At 41.6% G+C, this 22,452-nt stretch overlaps 1 protein-coding gene across 2 annotated transcripts in view; it reads left to right on the forward strand.

The window, feature by feature from the left end:
• LOC146612930 (disco-interacting protein 2 homolog C) overlaps positions 1 to 22,452 on the forward strand; it is a 202,999-nt gene that overhangs the window by 143,652 nt on the left and 36,895 nt on the right. For both annotated transcript variants that reach the window (XM_085378707.1, XM_085378708.1), the window contains 10 exons: positions 1,344 to 1,541; positions 7,717 to 7,808; positions 12,834 to 12,944; positions 15,253 to 15,376; positions 18,932 to 19,041; positions 20,175 to 20,277; positions 20,401 to 20,465; positions 21,193 to 21,286; positions 21,367 to 21,486; positions 22,085 to 22,199. In XM_085378707.1, the coding sequence (XP_085234833.1) occupies positions 1,344 to 1,541; positions 7,717 to 7,808; positions 12,834 to 12,944; positions 15,253 to 15,376; positions 18,932 to 19,041; positions 20,175 to 20,277; positions 20,401 to 20,465; positions 21,193 to 21,286; positions 21,367 to 21,486; positions 22,085 to 22,199 (1,132 nt within the window). The remainder of the gene's footprint in view (positions 1 to 1,343; positions 1,542 to 7,716; positions 7,809 to 12,833; positions 12,945 to 15,252; positions 15,377 to 18,931; positions 19,042 to 20,174; positions 20,278 to 20,400; positions 20,466 to 21,192; positions 21,287 to 21,366; positions 21,487 to 22,084; positions 22,200 to 22,452) is intronic.

Here is a 22,452-nt window from a genome sequence, read left to right on the forward strand (position 1 = left end):
AGTGAAACTGTAGTTATTATTTGTATATTACTTGGAGCTAATTAGCATGTTAATTAGCATGTGCCTGTGTGATGCACTCATACAGTTTATGCTAACCTAGCTTGTTAGCATTAGCTGATAACTTGGTACTCCAGCCTATCCTGATATTTTGGCTCCCCCCCAACACAGCTGGAGCCAAAATGCAAATCTCCAGGCTTAAAACAAATACGTAACATTACAATGATTCTGCCAGTCTTTCTTTCAGTGTTGACCTAAAGTTGAGTGGTGGTAAAAACATATATTTTGCTAAAACTTTTGAAAAATAATCTATGCAGACAAATGACTGAACCTCATTCCCTAAAGTCTCCTCTGACAAAGCAGAGTCTAACTGATGAATATTTCCTTCTGTTTTCAGCATCAAACGCTGCAGAGCCAGAAGTTAATTCATAATTTAAGCATGAATAGCAAATGTTGGAAAGACTCGGTTTGGTTCAGTATGTCGTTGAAATTCATTAGCAGGGCGTTTTGCTTGATTAAAAGCTCTTTCCTGTGAACTTTCTGTCTTACAGCAGTGGTGACACGCAGTAAATGTTTCATTATTCCTAACACGCACATTTCTACATGGCTGTATAATACAGTGAACTCATAAGAATAAACAATTCTGTATTATGATATTCTATTGATTTATACGGGTTAATTTAATATCAGCTTTGTCATATTGTTCATAAAAGGTCGCTGGTTGACATTATGTCTTTTCAATCTATTAAAAAAGCATAAAAGCAAAGTTAAAGATATTTGATGTCCTGTAATTTGCAATAAAAGTTGCAGATCGTAAAGAACCAAGAAACATAAATGTATTAATTTCACTGTGACCTGAACAGCTGGACTGATTATTTGAGGACACTTGACTTAAATGGGAGAAAATAGTTCATTTGTGGTGGTTTGATGGTCGGGTGAATATTTTGGACGTGGTTGACGTGACCACCGTTTGCCTTTAAAACGTTTTACAGTAGTGGGCAGGAACGTTCCTCTTAGGAAAGTTCCTAGATTCAGGCGGACTCATCCGTCTCTTCCTGTAAATCCAGACTGACCTCACGATGTTGACCATCTGTAGCAGGTCTTCCATTTTTTCCTCATGTGGCACTGGGTGTATGTCTGGCCTTGTTACCATGCTGCAGAATGCATTTGTGACCATATTTTCTCCACCTTATTTCCTAAAATAACTGGTCACTGTAATTTAAACAAACATTTAAAAGATATTTTAGTGAGTATTTTTGGTGCTTGTTAAATCAATCTTATACATATTATAAGTAAAAATGACTAAAAATTATTTTCTTCTTCTGTTTTCTCGTGCTCACTTGCAGTCCAACAGCCAGACCCTAACCAGCCCAAGGCTGAAGGGGCACAGATGGTACCCATGCGGGGTGAGCAGCTGGGCGTGGTGACCAACTGGCCCCCTTCTCTGGAGGCAGCCCTTCAGAGGTGGGGCACCATCTCTCCGAAGGCCCCGTGTCTCACTACCATGGATACTAACGGCAAGCCGCTCTACGTCCTCACATATGGTAAGTCTTGGAAATCCTGCATCGCGGCATGTCATCCCAAAGGTCAAATCTTCGGATCTGAGCTGAAGGAAAAAGGGTTGAAATATTTTTGTGTGAAGACGAAAATCCAAAATGAACATCAGACGCCTCACATGACCACAAATAAATCGTCCTAGCGACCAGTCTTCAAAATACTGTCATAACACACGATGAAAGAGAACAAAAAATGTTTGTAATATGTGCATAAAAGAGGGTTTTTCTTTTTCTTTGAACTGCATCTTGTTTTCGGCACATATGGTGGCTTTTCCAAGCTGATTAAGTGTAGCACCAAACAATGTTTAACACCCGCTGTGTGAGCATAATTCCCCTAATGGCAGCCAGACAGGGTGCTAAGCACATTAGCAAGTGTGAAGAAAGATGCCTGAAAAGAAAACTGCTCTGCTATAGAGGGTGGAAAAGTTTTTTTATCCTGAAGGTTCAAACTTTGAGAAAATGTTTTAAGATGAATTGTTTCCTGTGCGACTTTCAGCACAGCTTCTTGAAAAAATATGAAAACCTTCCTTCTGTGCCCTCTAGTATTAGTTTCTGTACACAGACTCGGCTGACTTTGGTGCTCTGTTTCAAACATTAATGGTTATGGACACCGATCTTTGCTTTTGCAGAAGCAAGCACTGCTAGACCACAGTGCATCCTGCAGAAATACAAATCCTATTTAGCCTCGAATCGGTCAGCATAACGTAAACATTAACTAAAGCAAGTCTTTAGCAGCCATAAATGAGAACATGTTGCAAAGTAAACAGTAACATAACCCGATACCAAACATGTAACAGCCTTCTGGCCCCCAGCGCTGCCATCGTCCCAGCTCCCTAAACACATTCGCTGCAGCTGAATCCCATCACGTCGTCCCCCGGCTCAATGCCACAGTTTAAATCTACACCCAAATTGGAACAAGTTCTCTTGTTCTTCGCTTGAAGGCGACCGAGTTATTCATCTCCCAAACAGCAGCAGAGAAAACGACTTCAGGTCCGGAGGGTATGAAGAAATTTAGCTGCCGTGAACAGAGCTGCTTCTCTCAGGGTCCTCATGAATTTAGAGTCAAACCTCCCAGCTGTACAGAGGGGAGAATGAAATTACACTGAGAGGACTCCAGACACATCACACCACGCATACCCAGCATCACACAGGCATGCACCCAAATGAATTGGAAGAAGCTCTCAGATCTTTTACTTAAAGCTGCAGCGTGCCCCCCCAGTGACAACGAAGAGGTTTCATAACAAGTAAAAACCTCCGTCTAAGTCTAAAATAGTCAGTATATTACAATAATGAGTAGACTAAAGCATGCTAGTATAATTTTGTCCATAATCTTTACTGAGCCTTCAGGCTTTACTAAATTTCAGTTGGGTGTTTGTGTTAGAGGTGGATATATCCAAACACCGATAGCATTGATACCAACGCTGGTATTGGATCCATACTAGCGCGATAAGATTGATACATTGTTTCTGTTCAGTATGCAGTCCACTGAATTGTGTTAAATAAATTCTTTTTATGGAAACGGGAAAAAAAAATTCAGCCATCAACTATGAAAAATATCTGAACTGTCATGTCTTTTGTTTATATCCTGTGGCACAAATTTAAAAAAACAGAATTTGAACCGAAGGGCTTTAGAGAAAAAAAATAAGTCTCCAAAATAGACAAAACGCTAAAAAGTTGTTGTGGAAAATAATCATAATCATAGTAATCTCAGTAAATCACAATGATTAAGTGGTCATTAAAAGCAGGTGCTTCAAAATAATGATTCATCTCATAAAGCAACACACACTGCTCTGCCCTACATAAGCTTGTTTTGCCCCCTCAGCTGTAAAAGGTTGATGGGGTGTTGTTGTCACCCTGCCGGGCAGGTAGACAGGCGGGCAACACGGACACCCTAGTACAGCGGTCCTCAACCTTTTTTGCGCCACGGACCGGTTTATGCCCGACAATATTTTCATGGACCGGCCTTTAAGGTGTCACGGATAAATACAACAAAATAAAACTAGTACCGGTACCGAAAAAAAGAAGGTTTATTCATAACACACGTGAAAAGACCAAGGAAAACCGAGTAAGCGATAAAAACGATAACAAAATAATGCTGAAAACCGATAAAAAGCCTGAAAACTATACATTTCACACCTGAGCCTCAACTCCAAACCAAACGACTCACGGACCGGTACCGGTCCGAGGCCCGGGGGTTGGGGACCGCTGCCCTAGTACACGGGTGTCAAACTCCAGTCCTTGAGAGCCGGTGTCCTGAAACTTTTACATGTGTCCCTGCTGCAACACACCTGAATACAATTAGTAGGTCATTAGTAAGATTCTGTAGACTGACTGCCTGCCAATGTGGCAATTCAGCCATTTGATTTGTGTTACAGCAGCTCATGAGTTAACATGATGCAATAAAAGTACTTTCAGAACTACATTTTTCCAAACACATTTACTTGAGTAGGGTTAGGGGTTACCACTTCAGCATGCAGTCAAGTTCTATAGAGTTTTGCCAAAGACCTACTAATTTTATTCAGGTGTGTTGCAGCAGGGACACATTTAAACGTTTCAGGACACCGGCCCTCGAGGACTGGAGTTTGACACCCCTGCACTAGTATGTGAAATTGAGAGCAAAGCGGCGACCTCAATCTCAAATTCAAGGTCAGAGGTCAAGTTTTCTGAAAATCTTGTGAATGCAACAAATCTGTTAGGAGGCTGAGGGGTACACCTGGCCGTGCCATTATTTTTATATCTATCTTCACTTGGAATCGGATCAATATAATATGCACAACACTAGTGTATGTATTTGTCCACCCAGCCCATCACCTGACACCTATTTCTTTTTTAAATGGCAACACTCCTTAAATGGGTCCTATCAGAACAAGTGGCCAGTCCAGTGTTTCTCAGTAAGAGGCCTCGTTGTGTTCTGATTCAAAATGATGAAGGTATCTAAAGATTCTCAGGAGAAGTTGAAGTACGCCTAAGTGTCATTTCTTATCTCTGCTGATGTTGATGGCGCTCGAGCACCTTTGTCGCACGCATGAGTTCACGCAGGATTAACATGAATAGGCGGCAACTTTACTGCAGGTGCTTCAAATTGGCACTGGATGTGTTTGTGTGTTTATTTGCGTGTGTGACTGAACTAACTGATTCGTGGGGAGCGAGCTCGCTGCCGATGATGAGGCGATATGAGCGCTCACCAGACTGTGAAATGTCTTCAGCCAGCGCTCGGAGACCGCCACCAGAGACAAAAACACGGTGAGATTATGTGTGCGTGTGTGCAGTGCAGTGCTGAATCTAAAGTTCAGCCATTCTCTTTCCATGTCTGCCGCATCTTTCATTCCTGTCGTGTCTTCCCTTTGATGTCGGCCAACAAAGACAAACTTGTTTTGTATCTTCCTTTCGAGTCGTCCTCCGCCTCTGGAGAACAGAGAGAAAATTCATGATACAGAATTCTCCGGCTGTCCTTAAACTCAACCCTCACCGCTCTGCACTGCAGATAACCCCACGTAAGAGGCAGGAGACAGACATATTTCTATTTCAATAGACGAGAAGTTTCTCGGCACGCTTTGATCCTGTGGTGTTATTCTCCAACAAATCACATTATCGATAAATCTGCACGGATTTGTGTTCAGCGTGCAGAGGAAGCGTAAACTTTTTATTTCTCTGTGTTTGGGATGCTCTCGCTTTGATGTCTTCCTTTGATTACCCTTCTGTCCATCTGCTTTTGTTTGGAGTGTTCTCTGCAAGAAATACAAATCCTGTTTAAGCACCAGTGTTCTGTCTGCAGATGTTAGCTCATCATCTTTTCTTATGTCTCCACTTAATCCTTTACTTAGAGGCAGCGCTACTGGTAGTAAACAGTATGTTTAACAATCTCATGGAGCAAATATGGAACTTTGAACTCTTTAGCTGAATAATAATGTTTTCTCCATAGACTGTATATAAAAAAGGGACGTAACCATCATGACATCATACATTCGCTTCTGGACCGATTTGAAGTCCCAAAGTTAGCAGTTTGGCCTCCTTCAAGTTTGTTTTTTCAAAGTATAGAAGGGATCATATTATGATAAGATAAGATAACTCTTTATTGTCATTGCACAGTCATACATAGTACAGTAGTACAATGAAATTGGAAAAACTGTCCTACGTCGGCACTACATATAACACAACACGACACGATATGACACATCACAACGCAACAAACAACACAACACAGTATATTAACGTAGTATAAAAAAGAAGAATAAGTGTATGTGTATTGCACACTGTTATTATTGCACATTAATTATTATTGCACCTTGTTATAAATATAAATATTATTGTTATTGTTTTAAACATTGTTACCTCCCCCCTAAAAAAGTCCAGGGAGGTATCCAGTCAGGTCAGCTATTTACATTGATCAGGGCTATTGCCCTGTCGTAAAAGCTGTCCTTGAGTCTATTTGTTCGTGACCTCAGCAGGTCCCGATGAGGGTATTATGAGCTAACAATAGCAATCTTCATATTTTAATAACATTTAAATTGGTGAGTTATAATTCACCACACAGCCTGCAGCCATGTATATTAATGCTGTAAGGATGGGCATTTTAACAGGAAGTCTGTGGGGATTTATGCTCTTGTACAAAAAGCCTCAAGTGGTCATTAGAGGAACTACATCTTTTTATTTTTTATCTTTTTGCACGCCCACGTTGGCTTCATTTTTAAGCCCTGGAGTTTGCTGCATTATCTTTGTCTTTCTAGAATAAAAAAACAAAACCAAACAAAAGTACTTTAAAGTTTTCTTAATTAAAAAAAAAATCAACCAATGAGAACTCACAGGAATAGACTTTTTTTTTCTTGTACTATAGCATTGATTAGAAGGACATATTTAAATCTTTAGGATTTATTTCAAGATAAATGATAAATTTCATAACTTCCATGCTGAGTTTCAGCTTTCTTATTTTTGGACTCCAGTCCAAAAATGCACAGCTTCTCTCTACTAGAGCAGAGAGAAGCTGTGCATTCTTCACAGTCCAGAATCATTATATTCATCATTATGTTTTATCTCATACTGGGAATTGGTTCAGATCCTTAGTTTATCCCAAAATCAATAAGAGGCAGGCAGAGGAAATAAAAGTCCACAGGTCCACCAGTAGATAAGTTCGTTTATAATTTTCTCCAACAAGCTTTCCTGACATCACCTGTAAACAACGGGACGTAGGGTGCTTCGCTTTTAAGAAATTATGTTTGTAGCTGATGTTTGTCTGCAGTTAACTTTGCTTTTTGTGGTCCAAACTGTCTGTTTTCCTCCTGGGATCCTAAAGCTTTTCTTCATTTCATTAGTTCAGACAAACACCAGGAAAAAAAACTCATTTAGCATAAAAAAAACAAGAAAGAATTCATGCTGGATCGCCCATGCATAATATCTGCATCTGCCAGTCTGAATTAGGGGGGGAAAAAGAAATAGGAAGGAAATTGATTCCATTGTTGTGAGTTACTGCATTAATGAACAGAGCGGGGTCCGTCTGCCAGGGAAAATGAAACCGATCAGAAAGATCAGATAATATTTAATAACTTTATATTTACAGGGAGATTGAAAGTTCCTTTGACAGACACCTTCTGTAAGAAGAAAGTATTTTTAAACTGCTTTGTAAGCGCTTGGTTTGTGCTACCTAAAGTTTAAAGTAACAGCTGCACTTATCTAGACACTGAATCTCTTTATCTGTTTAGTGTCATCCTAATGCAGCCTATATGACTTCCTTTAATGTCCCGAGGCTTTGACCATAACTGCAAAGTATCAGCCTGCATGGATCCAATTACACCAAAGTCACGAGGAGCATTTGATTTATTGGATGTTATGAAATCTATACGATTACCTTCATAGCAGTCCGCCCACAAGGTGTACCGTCAAACTTCAAAGTATTTTAAAAATCACGTGTCATATCAGTGCTGTAATTTGTTACATATGGGGGCTCATGTTGTCATCCTCTGTTCCCACAGAGATGTTTCTTTCATGCTTTTATTGGGTACAGAAAGGCTTCCTGACAGTCCACCTCTTGATCTCTAGAGGACGTATTTCATCAACAACATCTTGAACTTGTTATCGGTCACTTCAAACCGTTTCTCAAAGACGTGCTTCACCTTTTATCTGTCTGCACGAGCTATTGTGTGACGTCATCGTTTAAATGTTTTTGCAGGTAAACTGTGGTCCAGAAGTGTGAAGGTGGCGTACAATCTGCTGCACAAACTGGGAACCAAACAAGAACCGCTCGTGAGACCTGGAGACCGGGTGAGTGAGGCAAAAGCATTCATGATGGGCTGAGATGGAGAGAGCCGCAGAGAGAACAAAGGGGAAGATTTTCCAAGGGGGGGAAATGAGTGCGAGGCCACAATTGGGGGAAAAAGAGAAAAGGATCTGCAAGTGATCTGGTAACACAGAAACAAGCAGTTATTTCCAATAATGCGTTGGAGGGTCATCAGATGTGACTTTATGAGACACCCAGTCAACCGTCAGACCTCAGTTCTTGACGTGGGAGTTGTTTTAGTTTATTTTAGCTCGCTTTGTTTGGTTTCTGTGTTATTTTTTTAAATTGTTATGAGTTTAGAGTAGGTTATGTAATCCAGTATGTTTGAGACACTCCCATGTAGTGTCAGTAAGCGTGTGCACAAGGGCCTCATGCAGGAACTGCACTGTTTGCAGCTCCCACATTGGCTTCAGTTTTCAGCTCCGGAGGGTGTTTTTGTTTTAGTTTATATTTCTTGTTTATTTGTTTTTTTAAAAACTGAAAGGATTGATCGGAGAGCCTGTCACTGTCCGTGGTACAGAAACATAAAAACTGTGCATCATGAGGCTCGCCGAAGTGTTAAAGTTGATAATATGCTGCTTTACTTCACGCAGAAAGAACATCGGGCTAGTAAATGAAGGTTGTTGTAGCGACAGCAGACACATTTTTTCTAGTTCATGTTGTCTGTGAGTGAAAACAGCTTGTGGTTAGAAAACAACTCTGTGTTCTTCTTCTAACAAAATATTTTGCAAAGCGTGTTAAGACTGCATTTGTCATTCGGTTAAGTATTGTTGCACTTGGCTACTAATTGACTGCTGTAAACTTTAGAAATTGTTGCTGTATGATTCATTTCAATGCACTCTTTTTAAAATATTGGAACTTTAAGTGAAATTCATATGCAGTAAAGTTAGCACCAAAAGAAGTGTGACCATACGTTTCTATGTCTAACGTTTCACTGCAGGTTTTCTCTTTTTTAATCCTTTCAGACAGATAACGGTGCTGAAGGTCGCTGTGTTCCTGGATAGTAATTATAATTGATTTTCATTGCTATCACCGGGCAGTCAGACTGGTTTACCGTTTCATTACATTTTTCCTTTTCAACCTTCTGTTTTGTTCAGACCTCTCAGTAACAAGTGACACATTTTTCCTGCGTATGACACTTTTCATCAACAAGGAAGCTGTCAGAGCGGTTTCCTGAAGCAATTCCTTTTTTCCACCATCAAAGAAATGTGTCAATTTAGTTTTTTTCCACCCAGAACCTTTGGTGCGTGTCCTCCCCTCTCGTCTCTCGTCTCTCGCCTCTCTCCTCTCTCCTCTCCTCTCCTCTCCTCTCTTCTCCTCTCCTCTCTCTTCTCCTCTCTCCTCTCCTCTCTCCTCGCCTCTCCCCTCTCTCGTCTCTCCTCTCTCCTCTCTCCTGTCTCCTCTCGCCTCTCACCTCTCTCCTCCTCTCCTTTCCTCTCTCCTCTCCTCTCCTCTCTCCTCTCTCGTTCTACAGCTTCACTTTAATACTCTGTAACAAGAAAAATGCTACATCATAATATTTGTAAGAAGTTATTCCAGTGAGCTATTATGAAGCGTCCTGTATAAAGAGCTGGACTCACAAACATCAGCCTCTTCCCGCTTTGTTTCTTTTGGTATTTGTAAATCAAAAAGCAGCGAGAGAGTTTGTTGACGTCACCTCTCAGGATTTATGCAAAATCCGCCACATGGAGGTTACTTAATACTTTAAACATGGACTCTTGCATTGTGCTTCCTTTCTTCTGTTCCATGCTAATCATCACATTATGCTCAGAGCCCCCTATTACCCAACACTCCACATGCCTCCACACATGAAATCATGCTTAAGTGGAAAAAGGTTCAGTAATGCTCCCACATGTTTCTGCTGCCACGTGACACCCATACTTCTTGCCCCTCGTTCTTCTTTATTTTAAGCTTAATTTCCAGCTCAGTGGGAGACTGAGTCAAGACTGGCTCCATGCCAGCGTGTGACGTTTTCAGCCAGAAGGCTGTGTGTTTAATTACATTGCAAATTCTTTCCCCTGTAATTTGTTTAGAAGACATTTTTGCTGGAGCTTTTAGAGAAATTACACTGCATATTTTCAGTATCTCACCTGAGCAGAGTGCTTTGCAGAACGATTAAACAAATAGGTTTCAACAGGAGAATGTTTAGAAAGCCGATGAGATTTAATTACACGCGAGCAACAATAAAGGAGTTGTTACTTTATGAAATTACGTTAGAGGTTTTGTGTTTCTGTGCAGAGAAACAAGTTCAGTAAGGTTTCAGGGAATGATGCTGCTGAAGAATCAGATAAAACTGTGGATGTGGTTTCTCTTTAACAAGTCCTCTTGTGCCAAGTTTTGTTTTTGAATTACATTTTTAATATGACATCATTATTGCAGGGGACTGCTGATCCAAACGGACTCCAACTCTGGCAAAGAGCATCAAATGGCAGTAATTTTCATACAAAATGAGTTTTTTAAAAAGCTGTGGTGTCATGTGACACGGGGGGAGTCATTACAGAGGTGAAAAAACTAAAATGAGAAAGGAGTAAAAAACATTTCCCAGAGGCTCTGAGCACCACACAATCAAGTTCGTTAAATTCAATTTCTTTTATTTTTTTATTATTACATTCACTTAGATCTTTACTTTTAAATTACTTTTTAATGAGAGCTTTCTATATTTTAATCCTTACCAGCACCGAGACCTGAATAATGTCATCTCGTTCTGTCATTTGGTCTTATGATGAATGACAATAAAGAACTTTCAACTGAGAAGTGTTAATCCCATAATGCACGGTGCACTCAGGAGTACCTGTCCAGTACGGATGGATGGATTGTCTGAGATTTGCACCGAATTTCTCTTTTTTTCCTATGTTTGTCACATGCATACCCTCCAAATCAAAACATGCATATGATATTTCTTCTGGTGTTTAAGTTTGAGGTTCAAAGCCATCTCCACTGTGATTGTGCTGTAGAAACAGGTAAAGGTATTTACTTATTGAAGTCCAGGCTCTGGCTGCTGGGCTGGGGGCCAGCGTACACTCGTCTTTAACACCGCTCTGGGTTCTTCACTAGCTTTGTGTTAGCATGCTGTCTGTGCAGATACTTATATTTGCAGTACAATGCAGTTATTTCATGCATTTTGAACTTCACCATCACACTTTTGTCCTTCTGTGCAATAATAACAAAAGTATCATATTTCATTCCCGATTGTATACAAGTGCACAGGAAGTGTTTTTTTCTTCTAAGCTTTCATTGTGCAGATAATTGAAGGACCCATGCTTGTATTAACATCATTGTAGCTGTGATGTCCATTACCACTACAGAACACAACGCTGCAACATGTAACTAGTTAATGGCCTAGTGTGTTGCATTAGAGCCGTTCTTTTTGTGTCATCGCTGTTATGCAAGTCTTGTTGAGATCGGGTTGGAATAATTTCGCATTTACTTGGTACCAAAGAAAGCTGGTGCAACAGCACATCTTTACAGTTCTGACATTGTTCTCCCACCGAGATCATTTTTCTATTTTCAGACAGATATTCCTCTTTATTCATTCAGTACCTTCTAGTCTTCTAGCCCAGCTTTCTGACTTTTCATGAAGCAATGAATAGCTCTGCATGTTTTGCATCAAGAATTTCCATGAATGTATGGCAGTTCAGTTCAATTCAGTTTGATTTATATAGCACCGAATCACAATAACGAGACTCTTTAAATTGTAAGGTTAACAACAAAAGAGAGAAACGCATTTGACGGAAGTGGGTAAGAAAAACTCTGAGCCAGGCTCGGGGAGGGGCGGCATCTGCTGTGGGAGAGGGAGACGGGACGAAAGTCACACTGAGATATGCGATGTAAAGAAAACAAGTGGGCAGCTCACGTACGTGCAGTGTTTCCTGACATGCACCTGACCCGCTTCAATGAGGCGTGCACATGTCAACAATAGCCCTGTTAAAGCATCATTACACCACTCTCATTCATTCAGGTGCACTTAGCTTATACCGCCAACTCTCTGCCACACACACACACACACATTAACACACTCACATCCACTCTTGTGGTGTACTGTACTGTATATGGAAGCTATTAAGAACTTAAGCAGGGGTCCACCATTATCATCACAGCATGCAACTGGAGCTGAACTGGACCAAAATGCTAGAGCGCGAGATAACAGCCTAGCTGTGACGTAGAAAGCGGGTTGATGGGTTCATGCTCTGTGGACACGATAGTGGAGAGAAGTTTGTATCTTTGCACTAGTACTGTAAATACTGTACGTCACCAAACTTATGAAACACAGTCAGAAAGTTGCGAGGAAGTGAAAGACACAAGGTGATGGCATTAAAGGAGAAATTGTCCAAATTTACGTTAGCGCAATTTCTTTAGGTGCAGCTTGTTTACTGAAAGAAATTAAAATTTTAGCATTGAGTTTTAGTGTATTCTGTGTGTTTTTAACAAGAGCTGTTTAAAACGGCAACCAGTAGTTCAGAGGTTTAAGTTGAACCTCAATGTGCTAACAGAAGGTTTGAAGACAGACGACTGGAATGAGAGGAAGGACTGTGAGCAGGAGAATGTGAAGTAAAAGATATTTGAAAGTAGAAGAGGTATTAAACAGAACAAAGAAAGCAGAAGGAGAGGAATAGAGGAAGTGAAAGAGGGAGGGATGTTGACCAGATGCCCCCTAAATGATTCAGCTTTGTTGTTCTCTGGTTCTCTGGCGGCAGCTCCTATCAGCCATCAGCATCCAGCATCACAGACACAAAACATGCTCCTTTCCTGACTTCGTTGCTGCCTTGTCTGCTCTGTCTCGTGCTCTCTCTTAAGTAAAACAAAAACCTCTGAAATCCTTTCAGATGTGATATTTCAGGCTATGATTGGTTTAAATGTAACTCCTGGTTTGGTTTGAATAACCAAATATTTTTTGTTTATTGCTTTAACCATCAAGGCAACATCATAACTTTCCGTCCATCCTGAAATTTCCAAAGATTTCTTCCCGTTTTAATCTGTAACACATGTATTATGTCTCATTCTGCCTGTAGGTGGCGCTAGTTTTCCCTAACAATGACCCCGCCTCCTTCATGACAGCCTTCTATGGCTGCCTGCTGGCTGAGGTGGTTCCTGTGCCAATAGAAGTACCGCTGACCAGGAAGGTAAGAGGAAAACCGTCTAATTAAAATTTAAGGAATAGTGAAAAATATGTGGGCGTTAAATATTACTATATGGTGAAAAGTATTTTGTAATATTAAAAAAAAGGCAAAACACCAGCCAGCAAACTGCAGTTTAATACAAGTAGAAGAAACCTTAATACTAATTTACATAAAACTGGATATAAACTGTTTATTAAAAAGAAATGGAAGCAGTATCCTTAATAAAACAGTAACTTTTATTATTTTTTGCACCCATGCTTGTTTTATTTAATAGTGCAGTCCTCAATTTTTCTTAGTATGGACGGTTCTGAAGACTGTAAAGCTGTTTAAGGGTCAGGTCATTGATGTAGTAGTTTTTTTGGCTGTTGCAGTATTTTCTGTTCAGACGGTGATTGTTGAAAAGGTGCGATGTGATTTCCAATGTTTGTGTGGCCAATAGCAGTGTTAACGGGCCACCGTGACTACAGGCTTCCTCGATGATTAATGGCGTCACGTTCGGGGATCTAGTTCAGAATTCAGGGAGCATTCGTGGACCTTTGAGTGTCACGTCTCCTCAATAGCATCTAACAAAAAGGAGGCTGTAAACTAATCATGGGGTTGAAGGTTGGATAACCACCCCCTCCACATGTTTTGCTCAAGTTCAAGTCGATCCTGACAGGAGGTTTTGGATTTCTTCATTGCTTCATAGCTGGTGTAAGAGTCCAGGTTACTGCATGCATTGATTTCAAACAGCAAAAGTGATTGACTTGTTCTAATAAAATCTTCTTAGCTTTAGCAGTTCATCAAGTAGGAAATGTGACGCACACCATTTGTTTTTTGCTGTACTTTCACTGCATCGGTGGTGCTGGTGCACTGTCTTCAGGCACAGGATGTTTGCATATAAAGGCCACAACAAAGCTCAATGTCTTGGCTGCTGCTCAACAAGAAAAGGATCCATGCCCGAGCTGAACTGTAGGTAACTGGATTACCAGTCTGCAGTGCTCAGTTATCAGGTACCTTGCAGTTTGTTTCGAATCTCTTAGATTACCAAATACCCAAGAAAACAAGAATAATTCACACAGGTTCAGACATGCTCTGCTTTATATCATGAGGAGGGGATTGGTCATTAAAGGTTGACAATGAGGAGTTTCTATTGTTGGAAGAACAATTTGATAACATTTCTATTTAAATGTCGTCTTATTTTCTGAAGTGAAACTGCATGAGCAGGTTGAACAGAGGACGTGCAGCAGAGTCGTGCAGAGCTAATTCACACCAGTCAGTGGAGCTAATGCAACACTGGGGGGGATAGCACTGAAAACATGAGTCATTGGAAGGCACTTTGTGATTCAACACAGAGGCCGCTGAGCTTTGAGCTGAGGTGTAATGAGAGCCAAATGTCTCTGAAGAAGCGACTGCGCTGCTGCTGCCGTACATTTGTTTGAGTCATCGTTTGGACTGAGCGTAGCTCCGCATTGTAATATCCTCTGGGAGGAACCAGGAGGGCTGGTGTGAGTCTCGTAGTCAGTGTGGATTTCTGATGATCAGCCTAGTGATCACTTCACTACACCTTCCTGTCAGGCTGATTGTTTACAGAGAAGCAGGTAAATTATGATGTGCATCGAATCTGCAGTGAGCAACGAGGAAACAGCAGCAGGAACCGACAGAAACGCCATGTTTCCATCGTGTTTTCCCACACGGTTTTCCATCTTCTCACGTTGACTATTGCTGTTTTATTTCATTAGCAATGTTTCTATTGCACCCAGCGAGAGCTGTTTATCTCACTGTGGCAACACCTACACTTACTAATTAGCATTTTAAAGTTTGCTATTCAGTGCTTAACCAGGAAGAGAGGACTCCCGAGATCTGAGATCTCCTTTGTGCTTTGTCCAACTTAGGCAGCAGCTTAATCAGCATTGGTTGCATCATGAAAGATGCACCTTATATACTTACTTTGAGGCTAAATCTCAGATAAAGGTATGAATATTGTGTCTAACAGAGAAGGCAAAGAGCAGACGTAACATTTGCAGACTGATGTAACTGCCTCAGAGTCGTTAAAAGCAGCTTGATTTCAAGCAGAGGAAGCAGTGAGCTTTAGGGGAAGGTAAAAGAAATCATTCTTGGGAGTTTCAGGAATAATTTCTTATATGTAGAAATTAGTTTGTAATATCACAGTTGAACCAGCGAACCTGACAATTTCACATAATCAGCACTGTAGATTTCCCCTTTCATGACTCTTATAGAACAGAGAAGCTGATGATGACCACAAAGCACTTACACATTGATTCCAATCCTGCTGATGACTCACAGATCAATGGTCTTTGTCTCTCTGCAGGACGCCGGCAGTCAGCAGATTGGGTTTCTGTTGGGGAGCTGTGGAGTGACTGTAGCTCTGACCAGTGACGCCTGCCATAAAGGGTTACCCAAGAGTCCCACTGGAGAGATCCCACAGTTTAAAGGTCAGAGGCACATGAAATTTATTCGTAAAAACATCCATACATGCATCTTTAATCCTCATACAAACACCAGTGTTGAATAAATCTAGACTGCAGTGGGGATTGTAGTTTAGAAATAAAATCAGCGTCCGTCTTTAGAAATATGCAGAAAAACTGCAACTTTTAACCGAAACCATTAAAAATCTTTAACCTGCTTTTTAGGACAAGTTCTGCTCAAATTTGAGTTTTTCAAATGCGTCATTATTTTAAAGAATCCATTTAGAAAGCAACTGTATTCAAATAATTTTAAAAAGACATCGGGACAACCTAAAGTTGTTAGGCAGTGGTGTCAAACAGAAGGCCCGGGGACCAGAGTTGGCCCTCCAACGAATTCAATCCGACTTCTCTGTATTTTTACAGCTTTTCTTACTAATAAAATCCTCCCTCATGGCCATGGACTAAAGTAATTAAATAATAGATAAACAATTGATTGTTAATTAATGTGTAATTTCATACATTTATCTCTTAAAGCTTAAACCCAAAGAGTCGTCCTGACAGATTTTTTTCTTTACTACATCACTATTTCTTTATCATCGAGAAAACAACTGAGACATAGTATTAAGACGACACTTTGCTTTATATATATGAAGATAGCTGAAGGATTCGATGTGTAAGTAAATGTCTTTACAGATTGACCCACTTAAGGCCAAAGTGGGCAACTGGTTTGACATCCCTGATTTAAGGCAAACATGAGGCCTGCAGGTCAGCTGTGTCAGGGTTTCACTTTTTCTGTTAACTGTTTGATCTGATTTCTGCTGTGTGTGACATGTAAATGAATTAAATCCAGATGTGTTTGGGTCTGGATGTGATTGTCATTTTTCATTGTGGCCCTCGGTGAAATTGAGTTTGACACCCCTGCAGGGAGGTGGGACAATCCATTCAAACAAAGCACATCGTGAAGGTAAAAGTGCATCCTCTGCCAAAGCTGCCAAAAAGCTCCTTTTTGCAGTTTTAAAGAAAGTGGTCCATGTTTTGTTGCTTTGCTCCAAATCTCCACTAGATTTATGAAATGATCCTCAGTGATTTTTAGTATAATCTCACTGGCAAACAGACGAGCCGAGCAAACTCTCTGTGAGCAATCACAAAATTCCCTCTCAGCTCTTTCCATTTCTTGAGCCGCAAATCCACAAAAAATAACCATAACCTTTATTTAAATCACAAATTCGAATCTTAATCCACCAGCAGACTCTTGCAATTATCAGGACTGAACATGATGTCCTGACAATGCGGCGTTTAAAACTTTCAAACTGGCTGAACGAGACTGCAGACAAACACGTGGTTCAGAGTTCAGAGCGTGGTCCCGCTGTTCAGTTGGATAAATGGACAGACTGATGACTGCAGACGGCTGGGTTTGAGTAATGGATGACAAGGAGACAGAGAGAGAGAGTCAGAGAAGTGGTAATGCAAGTCGATAGCAGAATAACTGACACGACTGAGGGAAGAGAAAAATGGATGCAAGTCGTGTGATAGATGGAGGAAAAAGAGACGTTAGCGGTGAACGAAAAGAGAGAATCTCCTGCTGATTAATAACCACTGTTTGCTTTGCAGTAATGGATGTATAAATAGCAACATCATGCTAGCAGATTTATTGCTCCTTATTCAGCCTGGATTTAGTGTGTGTGTGTCATTAAAGTGGAGTGCTCCCCTTATTGATCAGCAGGCTATAAGCTCATCTCGTTCTGATTGTTTCTTCTGTCTCGCTCCCCTGCAGAATCAGCAGCAGTAAATTCAGGCATTAACAGTACTCGGCAATCTGCATTCACTCGTTTTCATCCGTGCAACAGCTCAGCACGGAGAAAAACATCCTCATAATAATAATAATTTGTCTTTGTGAGGGCGCCAGTCGCTCTTGCAGCACAGTTTTCACACGTTATTGTTTTGCTTATATTCACAAACGGGTGCGATTGCGACTCAGCGTTAAAGGTTGGTAATTTGATCTGCGTCTCATCCAGGATGCCAGAATGAATCACACACTGACTCTGAGTTTATGTCTCTTTGAATTAAAGCATCTGCAAAGACAATTAAGAGATGAGGTGCAGCAGAGTAATGAGACGTGAACTGAGAAACTTTTTGTTTGTTTGTTTTATGACTTCAGTCTCAAACAAACTCTGTGATAGTTGTCAGTTGTTCCAAGTTATTATTCAGCATTCTCAGTTTTCCATGACTCAATGAATAAGGCTCAGTTTGCAGCCCACACTGTAACTCACTACATACATGTGTGGGTGGACGTCACATATTGGTTTGTGCGGTGTTGACGTTAGCCACGTTAGCTTATGCTACAGTAACACAGTAGTGACTGGAGACCACAGAGTGGACTGCGACCAATCACAGTCAGCTGCCGTCTTCAAATCGACTTTGGTGCATCGAGATGGTGATAAATTAGCAATAAGATGGAATCATTCTGCTGTTAGTTCTCATTAAGTTCACATTAACTGCTTGTACCTCATACATTTATACATTTTTCCATTAAATTCTCAAAGTGACGACGATTTAACTGCACAATGCACTCAGTAACTTACTGTTATTATATAGAGATATAACCAGAACACTAATCTGTCTGTTTGGTAGTTGGGGTTTGGTCCACCAGGGCCTCCGCTCCTGGACACATTGCCCGACCCCTACGGCACCTGCTGCAGGACATGGGCTTACAGGAGGATGGGCCCATGTCCCTTTTTCGGGCTGTACCTGGCCAGGCTCCATGGACTAAGGCTCAGCCACCAGATGGTCGCCCTCGGGCACCCTCCCCAGGCCTGGCTCCAGGGCGGGGCCCCAGTAACACTATCCCGGGCAGGGTGAACTGTTCCCTCGATGGTCTTGTCATAGGGGTCTCTTGAATCGCTCTTTTCCTGGTCCCTCACCCAGAACCAGTTTGCCACAGGTGACCCTACCAGGTTACAAAAGCCCCCCGACAACATAGCCCCTGGGATCCCTGGGACACAGATACCCCTCCACCATGATAAGGTAGTGATTCATGGAAGAGTTGATGTGGTTCGGGCATCTGACAAGGATGCCTCCTGGGCGCCTCCTGGGTGAGGTGTTCCAGGCATGTCCCACTGGGGGAGGCCTTGGAGCAGACCCAGGACACGCTGAAGGGATTATATCTCTCGGCTGGCCTGGGAATGCCTTGGCGGTGTTCCCCTGGGCAAGCTGGAGGAGGTGGCCAGGGAGAGTGAGGTCTGGGCTTCTCTGCTTAGGCTGCTGCCCCTGTGACCCGCCCCCAGAAGAAGATCGATGGATAATTTGTCTGCATTTTTATACTTGTTGTCTTCGTGTAAATAAAACCTTGTTGCACTGTCAGCAGCTGTTGCAGCAAAGCAGTGAAGTCCAAAGTTTCAGTTCTGTCGAAGAGAAAAATCTAAAAGCATTCATGTTGCTTTCTGTTCCTTTTCATAGTCAAATAATAGAATAAAGTTAATGTTTTTCTAAAAAAAAAAAAAGGCTAAGTGGAGTAAAATAATCCTTTAACCAGCAACACGTGAACGTTAAAGGGATGTTTGTTTTGTCTCCATGGGCGTTCAGGCTGGCCGAAGGTGATGTGGTTCGTCACGGAGTCCAAACACCTCTCCAAACCACCCCGAGACTGGTTCCCACACATCAAGGAAGCCAATCAGGACACTGCCTACATCGAGGTAACTCAAACGATGACAGAAACACAGATGCATGTTCTCGTCAGGGCATCAAAACATTTCCACCCGTGTTGTTTCAGTCGTGAAATCAATGCTGCTACATGTCCTCCAGCTTAGAATCTCACCACAGCTCGGTGGACGCTTCGCCGCTCAATCCTGTCGTCCTGTCTGATTGATTTGAATCTAACGTCTCTAGTAATTGCACGGGCAGCCAGGTGAAATGTCTCCCTGATTGCTCTGCAGCTTGAAAAAGGCTTAAAGGAAAATGATTAAAGAAAACGGACGATTGAAAAATGACCTTTTATTTTTAACAGAAGCCACGAATCAGTCGAGATGGGCGAAAGTACTGCGGTGCACTTTATAGTGGCTTAAAAAGAAATGTTAGTTTTTCAGTGACATTAAAAAAGAAAAATGTTACGACTCAAAATGATTCATAGCGACCAATAATGTGCGTTTGTCTGACTGATGTCAGACTTTTCAGACAAAGAAAGAAGAAAAGTGTACTTTATTGGTCCCCGTGGGGAAAATCCCTCTCTGCATTTAACCCATTCACTCAGTGAAGCAGTGGGCAGCCACTGGGCGCCCGGGGAGCAGTGTGTAGGGACGGTACCTTGCTCAGGGGTACCTCAGGGTAGTTGTTCAGGGGAATCGAACCCCCGACCTTCCGATCATGGGGCCACCACTCTACCCACTGAGCTATCCCTGCCCTTATTAGATCTTATTTTGTGCAGACTCTCACTGATTACTGTCACTGCACAGCACTCAGACATCATTTAGGTTTTTGGGAAGTTAGTGTAAAAAAAAAAAAAAGCCTTAAATTTAACAATCAATATTTTTAAAAATTGCTTATTGGCTGAGCTGCAGACACTAATTTGACTCCACTAAAAAACTGAAACGTGGACGTGGATGTTCTGGGTCTCGTAGATACTTTAAGTAAACACAGTCTGTAAATAAAAGATGGGGAAAAAAAGTCTGTGGGGGAAGCGGTCGTTCGAGGAACTGCAGTTTTTGGTGCTTCCACTCTGGCTCTCGTTCGTGCTTGGAAGAAGCACACGTGGAATTTTTGTGTATCGACGATCGTCACGCACGCGGGAACAAACCGCCTCGTCACTCTGCTTCTGTTTCTGTCTGTCCAGTATAAGACGTGTAAGGACGGCAGCGTCCTCGGAGTGACGGTGATGAGGATAGCGATGCTCACGCACTGCCAGGCCATCACACAGTCCTGCTCATACACAGAAGGTAGTACACACATTTACTCTTGTTGATTAAACCTCTGAACAGCGCTGCTGTCCTGCTACGGTCGGCTGTTTCTCTCCGACGCTCAGATGTTGAAGTTTGACTTGCTCTGTTTCTGTTTCTCAGCTGAGACCATTGTGAATGTACTAGACTTCAAGAAGGATGTAGGACTGTGGCACGCCATCCAGACAGTAAGAAAACTTTTGTATGAAACTACAATTCCAAGACGATAGTTTTGTTAAACAAACTCTTTGCCTCAAATATGAATTTACTTAAAAAAAATGTAATTACAGTTAAAAAGCTAGTTTGTGCCCCAGAACTTAACATATATAACATACATGACGTGAGACATGCTCTGTGAAATCTACTTAAATTACTAAAAGTTCCCAGTTCACAGTGTTTATTGCAGTTGTTATATGAATTAATTTTAAATGTATATATTTACTGCCCAGTTACACTTTCCTCCGCCTCCTGGTGCTGAAGTTCTGCATCTTACCCCGTTTCGATCCACCACACGTGCACATATTCAGTCCAGCTGTGATTATAAATACCAGTTCTCCACCCAGTCTGGCTTTAATGTGCACCTCGAAGTCTTAGCCAGACTAAAATGAAGCCAAATCTGACACCATCTGGGTACCAGAGGCAGAACAAACCTGAGCGCGCTGACTTTTGGCCTCAGTTCGCTCAGTTCAGCGGCTCTCTGCCGTCAGATTAATGCAGTGCGGTAAAGGAAGCAGCATTTCTTTCCGAGCTGCGGTGGAGTGTAACGTGCCTTTGAGAAGAAAATACTCAGGTCAAGTACTCACGTACAGTATGTGAGTAAATCTGAGCTGAAAATAATCAGCTTTCTGTCCGTTTCACTTCTTTAACTCTGCACATCTTCATCTCTGTTAATGTGTCTCTGTGTGCGTCTGTCAGAGTGTGATGAACATGATGCACGTCATCAGTATTCCCTACGCCCTCATGAAGGTCAACCCGCTGTCCTGGATCCAAAAAGTCTGCCAGTACAAAGGTGACATAACATATCTGATGAGTCTCCTTCTGTTTGAAATGACAAATTCAGTCATTTAACCGGCGATGTTTTATTTCCAGCTAAGGTGGCCTGTGTGAAGTCGCGGGATATGCACTGGGCTCTGGTGGCCCACCGGGATCAGCGGGATGTCAATCTGAGCTCCCTGCGGATGCTTGTGGTGGCTGATGGTTCAAATCCCTGTAAGCTAACAGTCTTTTTAATATATGTTTAAAGTGTCTCCTTTACCTGCTAAATATCCAACTCACATTTATTTGTACACTGATAATGTTTAGTGATGTAAGATTGGTTTTTTTAGGAGTTGGGAGCTTCACTGTTAGTGTCCAAGGTCAAAGTTGACCTTCAGAAGAAATATCTAGAAGCCACATCAAACAAAAGGGCATGAAAAACATCATAAAACATCAAAGTTAGTGTAGGCCTTACCCTGTGTTCTCTGAGCGCTCTTATTCCAGATATGTTTTAGTGGGTTCAGATCAAATGACTGATGAGCTGAAGAGGCATTTCCCCTAAAACATTGCTGCTGGATTGTTCGTGTACTCACACCTGCAGGGCCCTGTTTAAGTGTTCAGTGTATCCAAGTTACCTGAAAAACATTTCTTTATTTAGATCCTTTTCAAAAAAGTTAACAAGAGATGCGTAAAAGGTTACATTTGGAGCTGTGACTGGTTTATTTTATTGGTTAGTTTCTAAAAGCTTAGAAATGAAGAAGTAATCATTAAAACCAGCAATGAGCCGCCTCTGCTTTCGCAAAAAGCCTTTAAGTGTTTGATTGTCTCTCAGGGTCGATCTCGTCTTGTGACGCCTTCCTCAACGTCTTCCAGACGAAAGGTTTGAAGCCGGAGGTCATCTGCCCGTGTGCCAGCTCCCCCGAGGCGCTGACTGTGGCTATACGCAGGTACACACACTCACACAAACACACACTCTTTTCAGCTGTATTCACCACAAGACACACAGATATAATTAGTACAAATTTATTTGCTTTCTAGCATTTAAAGACAAACTTTTAGCGAGATATTTCTACTTTATAATGGCTTTAACCTCCTTCCACTGTCCTTTTTTACTATTTTATGACCTTAAATTTACAGTTTCATAGGTTTTAAAACACTAAACTTACACTTCCACCTCTTTAATCATCCAGTCTGTAGTTT

This window comes from Diplotaxodon limnothrissa, linkage group LG18 (genome assembly GCF_057381915.1).
Source record: "Diplotaxodon limnothrissa isolate DT_005_m linkage group LG18, D_limnothrissa_male_GT1.1, whole genome shotgun sequence".
NCBI classification, from domain to species: Eukaryota; Metazoa; Chordata; class Actinopteri; order Cichliformes; family Cichlidae; genus Diplotaxodon; species Diplotaxodon limnothrissa.